This window comes from Saccopteryx bilineata, chromosome 9 (genome assembly GCF_036850765.1).
Source record: "Saccopteryx bilineata isolate mSacBil1 chromosome 9, mSacBil1_pri_phased_curated, whole genome shotgun sequence".
NCBI lineage: Eukaryota > Metazoa > Chordata > Mammalia > Chiroptera > Emballonuridae > Saccopteryx > Saccopteryx bilineata.
The window spans coordinates 19,915,285-19,936,715 of record NC_089498.1 but is presented as its reverse complement, the minus strand read 5'-3'; the positions used below and the strand labels follow the sequence as shown (position 1 = coordinate 19,936,715).

Sequence of the window (21,431 nt, the reverse complement as noted above, 5' to 3'; positions counted from 1 at the left end):
CCGCATGCGCCCGACCGGGATCCACCCGGCAGACCCACCAGGGGGCGATGCTCTGCCCATCCTGGGCCTCGCTCTGTCGCGACCAGAGCCACTCTAGCGCCTGGGGCAGAGGCCAAGGAGCCATCCCCAGCGCCCGGGCCATCTTTTTGCTCCAATGGAGCCTCGCTGCGGGAGGGGAAGAGAGAGACAGAGAGGAAGGAGAGGGGGAGGGGTGGAGAAGCAGATGGGCGCCTCTCCTGTGTGTCCTGGCCGGGAATCGAACCCGGGACTTCCACACGCCAGGCCGACGCTCTACCACTGAGCCAACAGCCCAGGGCCTAAAATAGTTCTTAATGGAAGAAGTCCTAAAACCTTTTTTCCACCAATCTGGTATTTCCAACTGCATAGGGTTCTCTTTTCTGAGCAATGTAATAGGGTCCAACCTGAAAATGATTTTTTCCAAAAGAATTTCTCGCCTGACCTGTGGTGGCACAGTGGATAAAGCGTCGACCTGAAAATGCTGAGGTCACCATTTCGAAACCCTGGGCTTGCCTGGTCAAGGAACACATGGGAGTTGATGCTTCCAGCTCCTCCCCCACCTCTCTCTCTGTCTCTCCTCTCTCTCTCTCTCTCTCTCTCTCCTAAAATGAATAAATAAAATAAAAAAATTAAAAAAAAATTCTCATAATTCATTTTTCTGTTTCATTTTCCTCATACAATAATTTCACTTCTAAATCTATTTGATCTGGGAGATTCCAAAATATAATTTGCTTCTATGTTTGGTTGACAGTTGATGTTTCTAAACTGGCCTAGCAAATTGAAGAAATATATACGATACTTTCTGGTACAGATGTATAAGAGAACAAAACACAACTAAATTTAAGGGAAAATTCATTTTTGGATTTACACACAAATAAGCTAACAAGTATGGTGAGAACACAATTGCTCAATGGCTATCTTTCAGCTCTAGGTTACCTTTCTATTTTTAGAATTAGCCACCATCTCCCTTCTGAAGCTTGCCACCTCAAACAGTTCATTATAATTTCACCAAATGAGTACAAGCAACCCTGATTACAGACCTAATCTTAAGTATTCTTAGGAGTAAATTGGTTTCTATAATTAGGGGCAATACCAAGCTTATAGACCAGTCAGGGTATCCATCAGGAAATTATAACTTGGTAAAAGCACTAGTTGTTTTACAAAAATTACTGTAAATTACCAGTGTGCTAATTTATAACTAAAACATTATTTATTCATAAAATTTACTTGTGAACAGATTAATATGCACAAGTATTAATATGCAATTGGTAAATTGTTAATTTACCAAAAAATATATGAGATTAATAAAAATAATTGAGATTAATTTTACAAAATTGAATTACATTCATATTCTCTCATTTATTCTCAGATAAACTTAAAACTTGAGATATGGCAGTAATTTAGCAAAACACCCTTTTATATAGAAAGTATTCTAGTAGCTGAAAACCATAATAAACCAAATTAAAGATAAATAAATTAAGTACTTTAATGTTCACATTAAACAAATACTAACCTATCCAACAATGTCTCTTACTCAGGCCTTGTAATGAATACACTTATACCTATATTTAATTTAGTAGTTATCCAGGGTCCTCATTAACCTCTACTAATGTCTAATTAACAATATAAATACAAAGAGAATACTTTTTTGAGACTTAGTAGGTTTATAGTTTCTATAGCTACAGAAGTCTGTTTCACTTCACTAATGCAGCTTTTCTTCCTCCTGGCTCACTGCCACAATTCTGTGACATTTATCAGAAAACTGCAATCCTCTTCCTACTATTAAATACTATAAACATTTGCTTTCCAGAAATCAACAAAATGAATCAAGCATGCATATTAATAGTCAAAAATTTTCCAATCTAAATGAGGTTAATGTGTCTACTTCATGAATTTTTCACACAGTCATCAGTAGCCTAGTCTGGCTCATCGAAAATTTGTTTTGATTGCCTGACCAGGCGGTGGCATAGAGCATCAGACTGGGATGCGGAGGACCCAGGTGGAGACCCCGAGGTCGCCAGCTTGAGCGCAGGCTCATCTGGTGGGGTTACTCAGTCTGCTGTAGCCCCCCACCACCATCAAGGCACATATGAGAAAGCAATCAACGAACAACTAAGGTGTCGCAACAAAAAACTAATGATTGATGCTTCTCATTTCTCTCCGTTCCTGTCTGTCCCTATCTATCCCTCTCTCTGACTCTCTTTGTCTCTGTAAAAAAAAAAATTGTTTTGATTATCCAAGATGTTGCACACTCAGGCTCTGGCCGGTTGGCTCAGTGGTAGAGCGTCAGCCTGGTGTGCAGGAGTCCCGGGTTCGATTCCCGGCCAGGACACACAGGAGAAGCGCCCATCTGATTCTCCACCCCTCCCCCTCTCCTTCTCTGTCTCTCTCTTCCCCTCCCACAGCCAAGGCTCCACTGGAGCAAAGTTTGCCCGGGAGCTGAGGATGGCTCTGTGGCCTCTGTCTCAGGCGCTAGAATGGCTCTGATTGCAACAGAGCGACGCCCCAGATGGGCAGAGCATTGCCCCCTGGTGGGCATGCTGGGTGGATCCCGGTTGGGCCCATGTGGGAGTCTGTTTGACTGCCTCCCGTTTCCAGCTTCGGAAAAATACAAAAAAAAAAAAGATGTTGCACACTCAGTCATGTTTAAAACTAAAGTCATCCCATTTACATTTAAAACTAAAGATTTTGAGTTCTCCCCATAAACGACTAACATAAAACAACTAAAATATACTGTTAAGCAGGAAAACGAAAATAGTCTTTTCATGTGTCAACACACAATTATGTCTCATTAATTTTCCAAAATAGTATATCTTAGACCAGGGGTCCCCAAACGTTTTACACAGGGGGCCAGTTCATTGTCCTTCAGACCGTTGGAGGGCTGGACTATAAAAAAACTATGAACAAATCCCTATGCACACTGCACATATTTTATTTTAAAGTAAAAAAACAAAATGGGAACAAATACAATATTTAAAATAAAGAACAAGTAAGTTTAAATCAACAAACTGACCAGTATTTTAATGGGAACTATGGGCCTGCTTTTGGCTAATGAGATGGTCAATGTCCGGTTCCATATTTGTCACTGGTAGCCGTAACAAGTGATATGATGCGCTTCTGGTGTGTGCCGCGTCACTGAAAGCAGTACTGTACTACCAATGAAAGAGGTGCCCTTCCGGAAGTGCAGTGGGGACCGGATAAATGGCCTCAGGGGGCCACATGAGGCCCGCTGGCTGTAGTTTGGGGACCCCTGTCTTAGACTCTTAAAATGGTTTATTTTCATTCACAATGTTGTGCAACCATCATCACTATCCAGAACTTCATCTAAAACAAACTCTGTACCCATTAAACAAGCACTCCCCATTGCCCTCTCCCCATTTTCCCTGGTGACCAATATTCTACTTTCTGTCTCTATTCTAAATACCTCAAGGAATCAGACTAATACAGTACTTGCTCTTTTGTGTCTGGCTTATTTCATTTAGCATATGTTTTCAAGGTTCATTCATGTTGTAAGATGTATCAAAATTTCATTCATTTTTAAGGGAGAGTAATATTAGTATATACCCCATTTTATTTATACATTCATCCGTTGCTACACACTTAGCTTAAGAATATTCAGAGTTGTGCAACAATCACAATAATGAATTTTACAATCTTTTTATCACTCCCTCAAAAACCCGAAATCTTTTAACTATCATCTTTCTACTCACAACCCTCAACCTACCCCTAGAAACCACTAATCTACTTTCTGCTTCTAAGGATTTGTCTACTTTGTATATTTCATATAAATGGAACCATATAATAAGTGGTATTTTTTGGGTTTTGGGGTTTTTTTTCTATTTTTCTGAAGGGAGGCAGAGAGACGGACTCCCACATGTGCCCGATCAGGATCCACCCAGCATGCCCAGTAGGGTGCAACGCTCTGCACATCTGGGGCATTGCTTCATTGCAACTGGAGCCATTCTAGCACTTGAAACAGAGGCCATGGAGCTGTCCTCAGTGCCCCGGCCAACTTTGCTCTAATGGAGCCTTGGCTGCGGGAGGGGAAGAGAGAGATAGAAAGTTGACAGGGAAGAGGGTAGAAGCAGATAGGCGCTTCTCCTGTGTGCTCTGGCAGGGAATTGAACCTGGGACTTCAACATGCCACACCAAGGCTCTACTGCTGAGCCAACCAGCCAGGCGACAAGATTGGTGGTCTTTTTTGATTGGCTTCTTTCACTTTGCATGTTTTCAAGGTTCATCCATGTTGTAGAATGTATTGGTAATTCATTCCTTTTTATGGCCAAATATTCTTCTATTAAATGAATATATCATATAAGGAATAAGTCAGACAAAAATAAACACTACATGATCCCACTTATGTATGTAATCTAAAACACCAAAAAACAAAGAACTGAACTCATAGATACAAGGAACAAACTGGTGGTTGGCAGAAGCATAGGAAGAGTGAAGGGGCAGGGGCAAGGGAAGGTGGGCAAAATGGATGAAGGTGATCAATGGTACAAACTTCCTATAAATAAGTTCTAGGAATTCAATGTTACAGCATGGTGACTATGGTTATCAATACTGTATTGTATATTTGAAAATTGCTAAGAGAGCATATGTTAAAAGTTCTTACCACAAGAAAAAATATTGTAACTATGTTTGGTGATGAATATTACTCAAGTTATTGAGGTAATCATGCTCAATATATACTTATAGCAAATCATTATGTTATATACCTAAAGCTAATAAAATGTTAATAGGTCAATTATATCTCAAAAATGTTTTAATTAAGAAAAAAGAATGTCCTAGGTAAAATGACCAAAAACCCTTAAACAAACAAACAAAAACCTCAATTCTTCTAAATTTTAAAATGTCATAATTCAAAGACTAATTCCTAGCAGAAAAAAATGTTTAAGTATTTTTAACTCTTAACACAATTACTCCAAAAGTAGTGAAATAGTACAAGCTTTGTAGTCCCAAATTAGTGTTTTAGATGCTCCTAGGATGCTGCAGACATTAAAAGCTGAAAAATGTCCATGCAGTGTTTCTGCACATGAAATAGATACAGATATTTGAAAATCTATCTCCAAATAATATTGCTAAGTCCTACTTCCCACTGACTTATGTTTTGAAAGTAAAGCTTGTTCCTGGAATGACAGTTAAAACTTACAAAATTAATATAATAGTTGTTGTGGGTGGGGGTTTGACAGGAGTGATCCTCACATGTACCCACACATGTACCCTACTTTACTCTCCTAAAGTCTGAGTGAGAAAAAGTATGTCTAGTAAAAGACTTGAGATAATATTGAGTAATTTAAATCTATTTCCAGTTTCACAATCATATTAATTGATTATTCTGTGGGGCACAGACTTTTGAAAACCCTTTTTAAATTAAAAACCAGCCCTGGCCGGTGGCTCAGTGGATAGAGCATCAGCCCAGTTATGGACATCCTGGGTTCGATTCCCAGTCAGGGCACACAGGAGAAGCGACCATCTGTTTCTTCCCCCTTCTCTCCCTTTTACCCTCTCGCAGCCAGTGGCTTGGTTTGTCTGAGCATCAGCCTCAGGCGCTGAGGATAGCTCAGTTGATTACAGCATTGGCACCAGAAGGGGTTGCTGGGTGGATCCTGGTCAGGGTGCATGCGGGAGTCTGCCTCACTATCTTTCCTCCTCTCACCTAAAAAACAAAAATTAAAACCCAACTCCCTTGCCCCTCAAAATTCTTCCAAACATAGAGGGAAGAAAGTCTAGTTGGGAAAAACTATATTTTCTGACAAAGGTACCAGACATTTTTTTAATGCTATAAAATTAAGGTCACATCTCTAGCTTTCTCATTTATCCATGGTGGTCCTATCATTTATTAATTTAACTAATCATCCAAGATTCTTTCGTTTCAGTCTGTAATATGTAAAAGTTCCCTTAAGATAAGAAAGAATAATAAACTGTCATATAATTGAAAATATTTTTGAGCAAGTATTTGTTTCAGCATTTTATAGATATTTTTCACATTAAAATTTCAGAAAAATCCTATGACATAGTATCAGTATTCCTACTCCATAAATGAGCAAACTGAAGTAGAGGGATTCACTAATTTTCCCAAGGTCACGTAACTAGTGAAGGAAGCTGGGATTTGAAACCTGACAATTTTATCCCAGAATTTTGAACTCATCTTCTTTTTTACAGTACAAACATTTTATAATTGGCATATACATTTTGCCCCAATAAGTTTATATCACTGTTCAGATGGTATAAAAGAGTACTTTGTATAGAATTCTTTAGATAAACAACTTCCATAAAGTAATGACAGAAATTCTGTAAGTCACACATAAAAAACAGTAAAGAATATGATCCTTTTGGGGATATTTTAACATTCAAAATGAGCAAATCATTGCCAGGTTTTGATGGATGTCTTAAGATTTAGCTGAAGCACACTGCTAGTTGAACCATCTCTGTCTAGACTGATGATGGTAGTCAAAAGTGAAAAAAAATAGGGCAAGGATAAGCAAGTCTTTACTCAAGGAGAATTATTTTAGAAATGGGGATGTCACAGGGCTCTTGATTTCAACACAAATACTATTTATTTTAAAATGTCTTACAAAAATTGCTGTAAGTAGATTTTTTAAACTAAAGCTCAATTTAATCAACTTAGCTCACTATTAGAAATTATTGTTTCTGTCTCACCTTCAAAAGCAAGTACCAATGTACTAAAAGATTAACCATAATATTTCTGAATGGGAAACACACAATAAATATTCATGGCTTGCCAGCAGTAATAATCACCACCTATTTATCAAGTACATACAGTATTCCTCCCTCATCCAGTGAGGTATGTTTCAAGATCCCCAGTGGATGCCTGAAACCTGAGATAGTATCAAACCCTATATACACTATGTTTTTCCCTACACACTCATACCTATGATTAAGTTCAATTTATGAATTAGGCACAGTTAAAAGATAACAACTAAAAATAAAATATAAAAATTGTAACAATATATTGTAATAAAAATTATGTGGACATAGTCTCCCTCAAAATATCTTTTGTATTGTTTCCTTTTGAAATTTTCCTTTTTTTATTCAATGAGAGGAAGGGGAGGCAGAGACAGACTCCTACACATGCCCCAACCAGGATCCACCCAGCAAGCCCACTAGGGGGCGATGCTCTGCCCCTCTGGGGCGTTGTGCTGTTGCTCAGCAACTGAGCTCTTCTTAGTCTCTGAGGCAGAGGCCAAGGAGCCATCCTCAGCACCCTCAGGATGAACTCACCGCAGTCGAGCAATAGCTGCAGGAGGGGAATAGCGAGAGAGACAGAGACAAACAGAGGTGAGAGGGGGAGAGCAATGGCTGCAGGAGGGGAATAGAGAGAGAGACAGAGACAAACAGAGGTGAGAGGGGGAGGAGTATAGAAGCAGATGATCTTTTCTCCTGTGTGCCCTGACTGAAAGTCGAACCCAGGACATTCACATGCCAGGCCCATGCTCTACCACTGAGCAAATTGGCCAGAGCTGGAATTTTCCATTTAATATTTTCACACTGTGGCTGACTACAGGTAACTAAACCAAAGAAAGTGAAACCGTGGATAAGGGGGAACTACTGTTTTAACAATAAAAAGAAAAAAATCTACTTTTCAATAGTTATGATTAATAAAAGAAACTGAAAAATCACATCTTCAGTTCAAATAATCAAAAATATAGATCCTTTATCACAACATCAGGTTTTATTTCTATTTGGAAACTGAAATCATTATCTGTAGCTAATCCATAAAAAAAAACACTTCTATCTTTTCATTCAAGTATATGTTTATAATTAGTATATTATACCTTGTTATGTCTGTTATAAGCTTGATTTTTATTAAAACAGAAAATAAGGGACAAATTTCTTTTATGTAAACTGAAATAAAATCTTAGCAACAAGAAAAGACAAGTATAATTAGCAACATTTTATTGAAGAATGCCTTTTACCTCTCTAAAGCTAATAGAACTATTCTCTGTCACTATATAATCAGTCCCAACTGGTGTCTCAGATTAATTTGATCTTTTCTTTTTTCTAATTACCTGTCAATTCTTAACAGAAAACAATCTAAGTTAACTTTTTCTAATAAAAGTAGCTTTTTATACAGGGTGAAGCGAAACATGGAGTTTATTCTTTTATTATTATTAACTATTGTATTATTTTCCATATGAACAAATATAAACCTACTTTTTTCCCACCCTGTATATTATATCGATTATAATAATGTTTTTCTGTACTACTATTTTCAAGTTTTAAGACTCCTGGAATAATAACAGTATAGTCAAAGGTCAATTAAGAGCAGGACAAGATTCACCTGATTAAATATGAATTTCTACACCTTTACTGTAATAAACAATAGAATTCTAGGATTGAAAACAAAAATCATGAAAGCAGAGTTTAGGAAGAGAAACAAAACAAATGGTAGAAAATCAGAGAAATGAATCTTAGAAGCAAGAAGTTGGGATGATCTAGTATAACTTTTGTCATATGTTTAAACTTCATTTCCATAATGATATTTTTAGATTATTAGGTATGGATCAATAGAGATTAATAGATACTAATCAACAGATTAATAAATACTAAACTAGAAAATAATTGAACGAATTATTTTTAATGTTAAATATATATTTTCAAAAAATCCTTTCCAATAAGATATCTTCATATATTTCATCATGTTAAGAGTTAATGGCCTAACTACCTTACTAACACAGACCCTAGGAAGAAAACTAAATCAGGCCTAATGACATTTCAAAAATATTCCATTGTCAGTAAGACCCTGCTACTATTAGGATTTCCATTTGTTAACTATAAAGTATAATTATGCATGTAACCATATCAAATAGATTAGCAGTTTAAAAAAAATAGTAGTTTAGTCTGACCAGGCGGTGGCGCAGTGGATAGAGCGTCGGACTGGGATGTGGAGGACCCAGGTTCGAGACCCTGAGGTCACCAGCTTGAGCAAGGGCTTATCTGGTTTGAGCAAAAGCTCATCAGCTTGGACCCAAGGTTGCTGGCTCAAGCAAGGGGTTACTCGGTCTGCTGAAGGCCCGTGGTCAAGGCACAATGGGAAAGCAATCAATGAACAACTAAGGTGTCGCAACGAAAAACTGATTGATGCTTCTCATCTCTCTCCATTCCTGTCTGTCTGTCCCTATCTAGCCCTCTCTCTGTCCCTGTAAAAACAAAAAAAACAAACAAAAAGTAGTTTATTTTCCCCTAACTCAACTGTACTATTTCGTATTTTCTCTTTAAAAGATCCCTATCTTAAGTGTTTCATTCATACCAGAATGCATATTGGTGTTTAGTTAATTAACCAGTTCTTCAATTTGATCCATCATATAATCAAATTCATGCTATCAAAAGCATTAAAAAATTTAATCTATTTCTTATCACTCAATTTTTCCAATTTGCTTTTTTCTTTTTTATCTGATTTTCTACAATCTTATCTTACATCTCTAATCTTATAGAATTACGTCTTAGTTAATCTTTCTCTTTTTTTGTGACAAGACAGAAGGAGAGAGGTACAGACAGACCGGAAGGGAGAGAGATGAAAAACATGAATTCTTCCTTGCAGCACCATAGTTGTTCATTGACTGCTTTCTCATATGTGCCTTGACCCGGGGCTACAGCAGACTGAGTGACCCCTTGATCGAGCCAGAGACTTTGGGCTCAAGCTGGCGACCTCAGGGTCTCGAACCTGGGTCCTACACATCCCAATCCAATGCTCTATCCACTGCGCCACTGCCTGGTCAGGCTGTCTTAGTTAATTTTATTTGCATACTTCCACTTAGTTTAATTTTTAATGTCATTTTTTATATGGCAAACAATATATGCCATAACAAATATTTTTCAATACAAAAGTGTAAGAAATTGTACTCTTTTCTCTGTAGTTAAACTTTGTCTTGAGACTCCTAGCCTTCAAATATGAATACCCTAATTGTAAACTTTTTTTTTTTTTTGTATTTTTCCGAAGCTGGAAACGGGGAGGCAGTCAGACAGACTCCCGCATGCCCACCAGGGGGCGATGCTCTACCCATCTTGGGGCGTCGCTCTGCCACAATCAGAGCCATTCTAGCGCCTGAGGCAGAGGCCACAGAACCATCCTCAGCGACCAGGCAAACTTTGTTCCAGTGGAGCCTCGGCTGCGGGAGGGGAAGAGAGAGACAGAGAGGAAGGAGAGGGGGAGGGATGGAGAAGCAGATGGGTGCTTCTCCTGTGTGTCCTGGCCGGGAATCGAACCCGGGACTCCTGCACACCAGGCCGACGCTCTACCACTGAGCCAACCGGCCAGGGCCCATTTTATTTTTTTTAAATACATACAAACTATCTACTTTAAAGGTAGGGAAAATGCAAAAATAGAATCATAAAGTTAAAAACTTGTGGCATATACTTTTGTCCAAGTTTTTTTTTTGCATGTAACTTTTAAAATAATTGCAACAGTATCTTATTTACTTATTTTATTAAAAGTTTTGTGTAAGTCTGACCTGTGGTGGTACAGTGGATAAAGCATCTACCTGGAAAGCTAGGTAGCTGGTTCAAACCCCTGAGCTTGCCTGGTCAAGGCACATACAGGAAGCGACTACTATGAGTAGATGCTTCCCACTACTCTCCCCCTGCTTTTGCCATTCTCTCCAAAAATCAATAAATAAAATCTTTTTTAAAAAAGCTTTATGGGCCCTGGCCGGTTGGCTCAGCGGTAGAGCGTCGGCCTAGCGTGCGGAGGACCCGGGTTCGATTCCCGGCCAGGGCACACAGGAGAAGCGCCCATTTGCTTCTCCACCCCTCCGCCGCGCTTTCCTCTCTGTCTCTCTCTTCCCCTCCCGCAGCCAAGGCTCCATTGGAGCAAAGATGGCCCGGGCGCTGGGGATGGCTCTGTGGCCTCTGCCTCAGGCGCTAGAGTGGCTCTGGTCACAACATGGCGACGCCCAGGATGGGCAGAGCATCGCCCCCTGGTGGGCGTGCTGGGTGGATCCCGGTTGGGTGCATGCGGGAGTCTGTCTGACTGTCTCTCCCTGTTTCCAGCTTCAAAAAAATGAAAAAAAAAAAAAAAAGCTTTATGTTCAATTATGACCATATATGATTGCATTAAATAGCTAGACCCTTGGCCCTGGCCAGGTAGGCCAGGTACACCAAGGTTGCAGATTCGATGCCTGGTCAGGGCACATACAAGAAGGGGTGGGGAGGCAAAGGAGGGTATAGGGGGAATAAATGGTGATAAAGACTTGACTTGCAGGGGGTGAACACACAGTACAGTGAATAGAAATGTGTTGTAGAATTGGGCACCCAAAACCTGTATAATTATGTTAACCAGTGTCATCCCAATAAATTCAATCAACAAAAGAAATCAACCAATGAATGCATAAATAAGGAAACAGCAAATCGATGTTTCTCTCTTCTCTCCTCCCTCTCTCTCTCTCTCTTTCTCTCTCAAATAAATAAACCTTTCTTTTCCCAATGTCTGGCAATCACCACATTAAATTTTAAAAAGCTGTAGAAGAACTATATATGGTGACCGTATTAACTAGACATTGTGGTGATCATTTCCCAATACATACAAATATCGAATCATTACATTGTACACCTTGACCAAATATAATGTTATATGTCAACTATACCTCAATTTAAAAAAAAACTAATTTCCGCCTGACCCAAGGTGGCGCAGTGGGTAAAGCGTAGACCTGGAATGTTTTTTTATTTTTTTTATTTTTTTATTTATTCATTTTAGAGAGACAGAGGAGAGAGAGACAGGGGGGCGGAGCTAGAAGCATCAACTCCCACATGTGCCTTGACCAGGCAAGCCCAGGGCCTCGAACCGGAGACCTCAGCATTTCCAGGTAGACCTGGAATGTTGAGGTCACAGGTTCAAAACCCTGGGCTTGCCTGGTCAAGGCACATATGGGAATTGATGCTTCCTGCTCCCTCTCCCCCCTTCTCTCTCTCTCTCTCTCCTCTCTAAAATGAACAAATTAAAATTTTTAAAAAAAACAACTAATTTCTTATCTTAAAAAAGGTAGTAGCAGGAAGGACCAGCATTGATATGCAGGATAAATGCAAATTTAATTAAATGGTAAAGAAATTTTAAATCTATTTTTTAAATCTTAACATCCAATTGCAGGTTTTTCAACCTTATTTCCCTAAAGAACTTAAATTTAGAAAAAAAGAATGCACTATATAAATAGTGTTTAAATTTTTTAAGTTAGCTAACATTTATTGAGCACTTATTGTGTGCTGGGTTAAATGTTCTACCTACTTTAAATACTTTCATTACAGAAGCAAACAACTTTCTTATGACAGTTGGCATCAAAGATATAAAAGGACATGACATACTTGATATTTACACATTTCACATATCATCTTATGCATTTTACATATCATTTGTAAAAGAGTAGTCTTATTTTAAATATTTGAGTATCCTTTCGACCAGAATGAAAAATTAATAAAAGTATTTAGGCACAAACACGTAAATATACATAATAAATGGTGGTCTGCACTTACATCAACTGGTTAAAAATATTTGCTTAAATAATTAACACTCAATTTTTTTCATTTTTCTCCTGCCTAATAATCTCTAATTATGGCAGTCTCTGCTTTGTTGCTCACAGATATGGCTTTGTACACACATATATGACAAAGTCACAAATTGAACAATATGAATGAAAAACAGAAATCTGCTTCACTAAGAAACACTTCTAATAATCCCTCATCTGAGATTAAAGTTGATTTTCATACTAATATATATCTATGAGCTTCTTGTAAGTATCAATATAATCACTAATTTGAGAACCTTTTATATGCTCTAAATTACAGCTAAAACAATTCAGCTGATACTAAAAGAAAAAAACATTATCACACACTATAGTAGGCATTTTTACACACATTAGCTCACTAAATTTAAATGACAATATACAACATTATAAAAAGAAAAAGTTTAGAAAGAGAAAATCACTTGCCAAGGTCACAGAGCTAATAAAGTAGCTAAACTGGTATTCAAATTTAAGATCAATTACAAAACCCACTATTCCAGACTATCATATAGAAAGCAAATGCCTACACTCAAGTCAAACTTAAATATTTAGTTTTTAAGTGAACCACAAAATATTTAAGCCCCACCCCACAGGGGGCACTGGTTACTGGTTTTAACAGTGGCGGCTTCGATTTGGAGAAAAGCACCAACTAAAATCACAAAACGCTTTGTTTCTGCTGTGTGACTCCCCCCACCCCAAGTCTCTTAATTTCAGCCTCAGGTTACTCATCTTTACAATGGGGAAATGAATATCCTTGCTATCCAATTCTAAGATTATAAGATTCAAATATAATATATGGGAAATCACTTCAAAAACATAAAAAGCAACATAAATATAGAGCCTTTTTGTCTTCAAATGCTAAAAACAACACAAAGTTTTCTGAAGTGTCAATTTTTTAAATTATTCTACACATTCTATTAATATTTCCAGAACTTTCTAAAACCCTTTTTTCTAAGCACAGTTCAATCATCTCTATTACTTGTCTTTCCTCATCTTTAAAAACAATGCAATAGTGATGAAATCAATGCTTTTGTAATAAATATCATTTTGAAATGCTTAGCATATAAAAGTTGTGAATTTTCAAACTAAATATGTGTTTGATGTCACTCTTTTAGTTATATTCATGCTCTTGTTTGAGCCTTTTCATATTCAGCTTGTTTGTAAAAAGCTATTTATTAAAATCTGGAATTCTAAGGTAGAACACCCAAAACATAATTTTTAATGATGGGGGGGGGTGTCCAGGCTTCTCAAAGTAGATACATTAGCTAACAAGCACATCAAAACACAGCAACAAAATCCACTGAAACATTCAGCTGCTCTAAAAGAAGGATCAGGCTCTTTATGAGACAACTACATTGTATGAGTCTGCAAAGTTTGACACTTTCTCATTTAAACTCCATTTCAGAGAAAGCCTTTGCATACTCACACAATATGCTTTAAAATGGCACTCTGCTGACCTTCCAATAGTCCAGCTCTATGAAAATTCTGTGATGGGTGTAACTTCAGAGAATCTGAAAAACACAAAAAGCATTAAGTACTTTTTATGCTGAATTACTATAAAAAATAGCCAAGGATAGCATACATCTCTTATATAACGGCCATGTATTTTTAAGAGCTAAAGCTCATATTTGTGAATATATTCTCTGTGAAAGACGGCTGAATTGCCTCTGCGATGGTCTCTATGCTAAACACAGATTTTCATAAAGCATTTATTTCATGGAAAATTATCTGATTATTATTGCACAGTGTTAATGTCTTGACTATTTTTAGCACCCAATTGTACCACATTTGCCCTCCTCTAAGACTCTTCTTCTTTTGATAACGTCTTCTGACAAAGCTACAACATTTTCAAACCACTTCAGGTAACGTTGCCCAAAACACATCTTACAGGATGGAGACTGCCAACTCAAGTCATCAGAGCAACAGACAATGGCTACAGTTACTAAGTAGGACTCTGTGTACAAACTCAGTCGTCAGTCTATAAAGTCCAGTACCTTCTGGATTAAAGCATCCCCGATTCACTTAAAAACAATTTCAACGGGAAGCTGAAGTCCCCCTGTCTGGATCGGGTGAAATCAGCGGATGGATATAACAAACCAAAAACTGAAGAAACGCTGACTTTCTCAGGAAGGAGGTTCATAATGGCACACAATTTTTTATAATGTGGTGAAATCAATACTTAATAACCCAGTTCTGTCTTTTGCCCCCTCCCAGTGGTTTAAAAAGTGCTGAAGAGCGCAGAGGGAGCGTTTTGGTTTGATGCCCCTTGCACAGAACCTGTTCTAACACATTCTTGTGGTGTCCAGCATAGGAATTTAACCCCAGTCAAGTATTAATGTTTTAGATTCTGGGAACCCCCTTCAGGCTTTATCCAAAAGAGTTGTTACATGGGAATCTCTGTCCAATGCCCCCCCCCCCTTCCTGCACCGAGCCCTTGAACGGCAACGAAATAGAAAATGCTCAAAGGACAGCGTCGGTGCCTGCGCCGGCCACCCGTGGGACAGGAGGGGAATAAAACTAATACGGAGAGAGCACCCCTATCTTTATAAGAGGCAGGGAGAAGTAAGGAATGAGAATACCACAGAGGGAGAAAGAGAGGAAAGACAGAAAATGCGGGCCCCTTCCAGCAATAAGATGACGAGGAAAGGCAGAACGCGCCAGGTCGAGGGGGGCCGTCCCGACCGGGGGAGGGAGTGGACTAGGCCGGAGGGAGAGGGGGGTAAAACCACGACGCACAAACAACCTGAAAGGGGAGAAAATGGTGACCCGGCGCCCACACCCGGCTCCAGGCCACGCCGCCTGCTCGGGGGCAAGTTTGCTGGGGAGGATGGTCCCGGGGAGAGGAGTGGCGGCCCCGGCGTGGGGCCCAGTCCGGGGCGATCCCCGCGCGGGGGAGGCCGGTGCTGGCCGCTCCAGGAGTGCGGCGGGGCCGGAGGGCAGAGGGACGCTCAGACCGACCGGTGCCGCAGAGACCTGGGCGCCGACGGCAGCATTTGGGCCCCGAGCGCCTGCGGCTCGGCGGGGGAGGGGCCGCCACTCCTCCCCGGCCGCGTCCACCATCACCGAGCCCCATCGGACTCTCCCCGCACCCCCCGCCCGCCCGGGACAGGCCCTCCCGGCTCGGGCTCGGCCGTCCCGCCGGCCGGGAACCCCCCTGGCTCCCCGGGGCCCGGCCTCCTGCCCCCAGGCCCCTGCCCCTGCCCCCCAGCCTGACTCACCTCGCGAGTACAGGGACTTGGGCGATTCTAGGTCTAGGTCCGCGCTGAGCAATGAGATGAAGTCCGAGGGCATCGCAGCTCGACCCAGCCCGGCCCGAGGGCAGCGGGAGGGGGGGAGCGGCGGTGGCGGCGGCACCTCCTCTCCGGGACCGCGGGCACCGAACCGGGGGCGACGACGGAGGGCGGCTGCCGCTGCCGCCTCCTTGAGGGCAGTGACTTCCACCGGGCCGAGACCGAGAAAACAGCGGCGGCGTGAAGGAGAAACTCCACAGGGACTAAATCCCTGCGAGCCAGGAGCGGGGTTCAGGGCAGGGAGAGGGAGGGGAAGAGCCAAAAGGTCCGTTTCGTGCTTCTCCTCAGAGAAAACTGACGGTCTCCGCTGCCGCCGCCGCCGCCACAGCCACTGACAGGAATCTGAGCTCCGCCCCCCACGGGGCACTGCGCAGGCGCGGAGGGGGCGCCCCGAAAAGGGAAGAGCCGCGGCGGCCCCCGGAGGGCGGGAAGATGCGACGTGGAACAGCATCAACAAGGGCTTCGCTTCCTGCCGTCGCAGCCCGGGCTGCTGTTCCCCTGCCGGGAGTAGGTCCCGCCAGCTGGGAGAGAGGGAGGATGGGAGGTATCCACGCCTGGGGTCCCCGAAAAGGGATAGGTATTTGCAATGACCTGGTGGCAGCGAGCCAGAGGCGGCCGGCACAACGCCGAGCAGAGCGTTAGAAACAGTCCTGGGGAGCCTAGGTGTATGCGCTAAGAGGGAAAGGACCCCAGAGCCGGCGCGACGGGGGTGGGGGGGCAGGTGGCTTGGGGTCTCGCAGGGGATTGGAGTTTCGTCGCTTGGACAGTCAACAGCCCTTTGGGGTTTTTCATTGCATTGTCTAAATTGAATTGGCCAAAGGATTGTCAAACTCATTTCTTAATTAGGAAATGGCAGTCCATATTCTAAAAACCTCGAGTTATTGGTTGTTTTTAATTAGAATATCTTCTCCCCTTTCCTTACCCTTCCCCCACCCCACTCAGCCCAACGTCTTGATGAAATAAAAAAAAAAAATCTTTCAGATTGTGCTAGTGTGGCCCTGTTTATTCGGAGTGGGAGATAGAAGACAATTTAAAAATGGGATTATATAAATCCACCTGGCTGTTCTAGAGGAAAAAGAGGGGAAAAAACGAATATAAGCACCACTCTTCCAAGCAGTTTTTCATTTTTTACCTTTGGACTAGGCAAAGATGGACGAAGAGCACATTTAATTGAGTTTTTGCTATTCTGTTCATGGGACCAAAAGTTTCCATTGCAAATACTGAAAATCCTCACCTACACCACAGACCGTTTCCTGAGTCTAATAGACTTCTGAGAAATTTTTAATCACACTATTAAGATACCAACTGGAGAGCAGGGTATGCATTTGGGAAATAATTTTAACTTTGTGTAGAATATTGATGCCAGTAGCCATCTGGGCAAAGTTTTTAAGATATTTGAGTTGATCTTGTTATTTTATCTACAAGTATAGTTACAAATCTTAAAAAATAGTCTGCGTGAGGTGTGTGTGTGTATGTGTATGTGTGTGTGTGTGTAGAGAAAGAGAGACAGAGATGGTGATAGAGAGAGCCTTTTCCCCAGGAGTTCAGGAGGTTCATCTGGACTTGGAGCGCTGGGGATGGGGAAGAAACTCAGCAAAGAAGGTCCCAGTGCAGATGTCTCTGGGGTGAGATCCTTTGTAAAGCTTTACCTACAGACCTAGAATTTAAACTTGTGTCATCACAGTCTACCTATCTTTCTATCTGAACATCTGATTCAAGTTGCCCAATTCTCTTTACTGCATTCTGTGTTGTCATTAACCAACCCTGTCAACATTTTCTTTCTGTCAGAGGTAAGAAAGCTTTTCAGAGCCACCCCAAGATGGCAAAACAGAACGGGAAGCTACCTTCAAATATCCATCCCCAGGGTATATATATGCTGTTGTAATAAATCCCAAGGGAAGTATTTTTATAACTGGTCGGAGATCCACTCGTTTAAGAGAGGAAGATTTAAACCCCACGTTGCCCAACAGGCCAAGACCTAGTCCGAGGCTTTTGAATCTGAGTTGGTATAAACACCCATTGGAGACCTACCCCCCCCCACTAGCTAACACATAATGCCAGAAGAGGAAATTACAAGGCAGAACCCCAGTACTCAGGAAAGTTGGGTGAATCACTCTGAGCATATCCCTTTTCCCCAGACCTATGTAATCATTCAACAAACTTAGGGTATAGGAAATCCCCAGATACTGTCTTGACCCTAATTAAGAAATTACAAATCGGCAAGGCCTCTTCCTCTTTTTGTTTCCTAATACAAATGTTTTATTGTATATGTTAATCAGATTTCCCCTCATTAGCTAAAAGCAAAGTGAAGAGGGAGCTCCCAAAGTGTGACTTGACCTGGACTGAATTCTCCTACACTGTGATTCTTTGGGCTCAGGCCACACCCTATCAGGCCCTGCAACAAGCAGTGATTATACCTAAATGGATATATTAAAATTCAGTGGCTCCCCCTTTTCATGTCCTCTTAAAGAGACATATTTTTTGAAAAACTGCTTTAATGGATAGTTTTCATGGCTATGTTTACAACAACATATAGACCTAGATTTTCATTTTGTCCCTAAAATTTCAGTGACTAAAAACACAAATTAGTATACAGTATTTGCTCAGCTCTGATGGCAAAATATGATATGACCTATGTGATATTCAGGGTTATCAAAAATAACTCTCTGATCATTGTATCTTTAGTAAATTACATTCTGCCCCTAGTACCAATGTTATTTCCCTCTATAGTCAATGTCTCAGTTGCTTCCCCTTTTATTTAATATTTGAAATAGTCTCATGTTGTTTTTTAAAATTCACCCCATCATATACCTTCAGAAAACTACTTCTGTGCCCAATAAAAAGTAACACTTTAAGCCGTAAGTTTGGAAGATTCCTCTCATTGGAAATTACAATAGGATTATGGAACAAAACGTAAAGCAAACCTAGTACTTTGTAGAATTCCTTCATATCGTATCACATTGCCAATCATATCACATTCCTTTAGTTACTCTTTTAAAATTTCACAAGAATTCAGATTCAACTACAATGTGTATATTACACAATAGATTGGCAGTTTTTATATTGGTGGTGTGCTCTTTAACCCCTCCTGGACCTGTTTAGGCACCTAGTGAGTTGTGTTGTTAGATCTATTCCAAATTAAAGAGGTTCAAATATCAACCACTGAAAAGGAATTAGTCAACTCATACAGAATAAAGGAATGTGTTGTCACAAGATCTATAGAATCTTTGTCATTGTAATACTGTTAAGGCTATTAAAATAATTTTAGTCTTACATATATCTAAAGAACCTGCTAAACAAACAAAATCTGAAAGGAAAATTTCCAGAGAGATTCAAGTCATGGCCAAAAAAAACCTTTAGACCCAAATTATCTTTGTCCCACCTTGGGAACGCTCAATAATAATGGAGAATTGATAGCGGTGGGAAATAGTGATGGAATTTGTGCTGAAATCGTAACCAAAGTCTACATTGATTATTTGTCAGTGTTTATCCTTAGAACATGTTCTAGCAAATATTTCTGAGGGAGAAATTAGTTTTAATAGTTTTGCCATCAGGTTTAGAACATTCTCACTCCGTATGTTTTTCAAAGTGTCTAAATCTAATAATCAGTCATCTCAATCATTTTGATGAAGTTCTCCTGTACTTGATTAGTTGGTATGAGTCAGAGTTCTCATTGGAAGTATTCTAAAGACTACTTCTCACTCTCAATATCTAGAATAATAGCAAGTCCTGGGACAGGGAGCAATCAGCTTGAATCTGGAGGACTTATTGAGCAGTGAGAAAAGGGGTAAATGCCAGAGAAACTCCGACAGTAGATTAGAGAGGAGAAATTGTAATGGGAAAATAGAAACTCCTGAGCCCATTAAACCAAGAAAGGAAGGAAGATGTGTCTAGGTCATCATCCCAACAGAAGTCAGTTTAGACTTATGTAAACTGCACACAAGTCCTTATTCCGACTGGCCTTGATACTGCTGCCTTAGGTTTGTACCATGTTCTTTCCACATCCCATCATAATAATTATTGAGTCTAGAAGCCCCACCTCAGCTGTGATAATAGCTTGACCAAGAATATGAATGAGAAATTCTTTTACAATTTCTTATTACCCTCTCTCTTAATTCAGGGAATTTTTTAACCTGAGGTCTATGGGTTTCTCCCAGGCATCTGTGATCTCCCTAAACATGTATACAAAATTTTGCAAGCTTCCACATACATGCATCTTTTTCTTTGGAATGAAAGTCTAACTTTCATAAGATTTCTGGGGAAAAATATTCCTAACCAAATCCATTCTTTCTTCTTTCCACAAATTGGCTTCAGGAACTATGGTAGGTGCAGGAAATACGAAAAATTTTGCAAAGATGAATAAAAGAAGTCAACTCTCAGCCTGACAGGGAAGGTGACTTGTAAGCAAACACATTATGACAGGTGCTATGCTAGAGTTCTGTATAGGTATCTAGAAGTAAATTATCCTCTTGCTTTCTTAGTGAGCTGATAGAGGCAAAGAGGAAGGAATGCCATTCAACACACATCACTCTTGTCCTGGCCAGCTAGCTTAGTTGGTTAGAGCATCATCCTGATACAACAAAGTTTCAGGTTCGATCCCTGGTCAGGGCACGTACAAGAATCAGCCAGTGGGTGCATGAATACCTGGAACAACAAATTGAAGTTTCTCTCTTTCTCCTTTCCCCTCTCTCTCAAATCAATAAATTAAAAACACACACACATCACTCTTTTTTTCTCCACCCATTGTCCCCACAGCTGACATTTCTTCACTGCAACCCCGATGTCCACAGTGATTAAAACAGGCTAGACAGTTGCAGGGCCAAGTTCTGACATACAAATGTTTACATTGTGATGCATCACAGCTATTATGTGTTGATACAATTATCCCAAGAAATACCTGAGCTTCATTGGACTTTGTCAGTGGGTGGTCAAAGAAACATTGTGTCCTTTTCCTGGCTTTGCTGAGAATTATAACTAAATACTTAGGTTAAGGATGCAATGATAAAATAGTTGAACTGGTCATCCACAACTAAGCCCCAGAATTGGAAGGCTAAGTTGAAGTTATTGGGTAAACTAAACCTACTTTAAAAATAACATAGTCCATTTGAAAGGCATTAGTTTTGACTGAATAAGGAAATGTGGACTGCTCCAAACAGGGAAGAGGCATGCAAGAGATCCTCACAGGTATTAGAATCTAGTTATAAAATATAAGGTTTAGGGATAATGTTCATTTATTTACTCAGTTTCTGTACCTGCAAAAATTCTACTTCTATCAAGGTCTAGTATGGATATTACTTCATCTGTGAATTAATCTTGAACCTTTCCAAGCAATGGTAATTGTTTGCTGCTCTGGGTTTCCATAGCATTTTGTCCAAACCATTGGTAGAGCAATCGTCACAGTGAATTGCAGTTCCTGGTTTCTCTCTAGCATATTGTAAACACTTGGTTGTACAGCCTCTGAGAAAGCCAAATAAATAAAACACACCCTTGCCTTAAATAATTTCTTATTATTGTGAGGACATCACTTTAGCGCCCAGACAGAATGAAATAAGCTCCCTAAAGCCATTTGTTGATATTTTAACAGGAATTTGATACTAGGTATAGA

General features: G+C 40.3%; 1 protein-coding gene across 6 annotated transcripts in view; it reads right to left on the bottom strand.

Moving 5' to 3' along the window:
- Nucleotides 1-16,518, bottom strand: part of NFAT5 (nuclear factor of activated T cells 5) — a 125,208-nt gene extending 108,690 nt beyond the window's left edge. For 3 of the 6 annotated variants that reach the window (XM_066243990.1, XM_066243992.1, XM_066243991.1), the window contains exons 1-2: nucleotides 15,755-16,518; nucleotides 13,994-14,047 (exon numbers count right to left, since the gene is read on the bottom strand). In XM_066243990.1, coding sequence (XP_066100087.1) covers nucleotides 13,994-14,047; nucleotides 15,755-16,277 — 577 coding nt within the window. In that variant the 5' untranslated portion in view covers nucleotides 16,278-16,518. Of the gene's footprint in view, nucleotides 1-13,993; nucleotides 14,048-14,530; nucleotides 14,576-15,754 lie in introns of those variants that run through there. The other 3 variants (XM_066243993.1, XM_066243994.1, XM_066243995.1) reach the window with 2 other exon arrangements.
- Nucleotides 16,519-21,431: the final 4,913 nt, after the last annotated feature.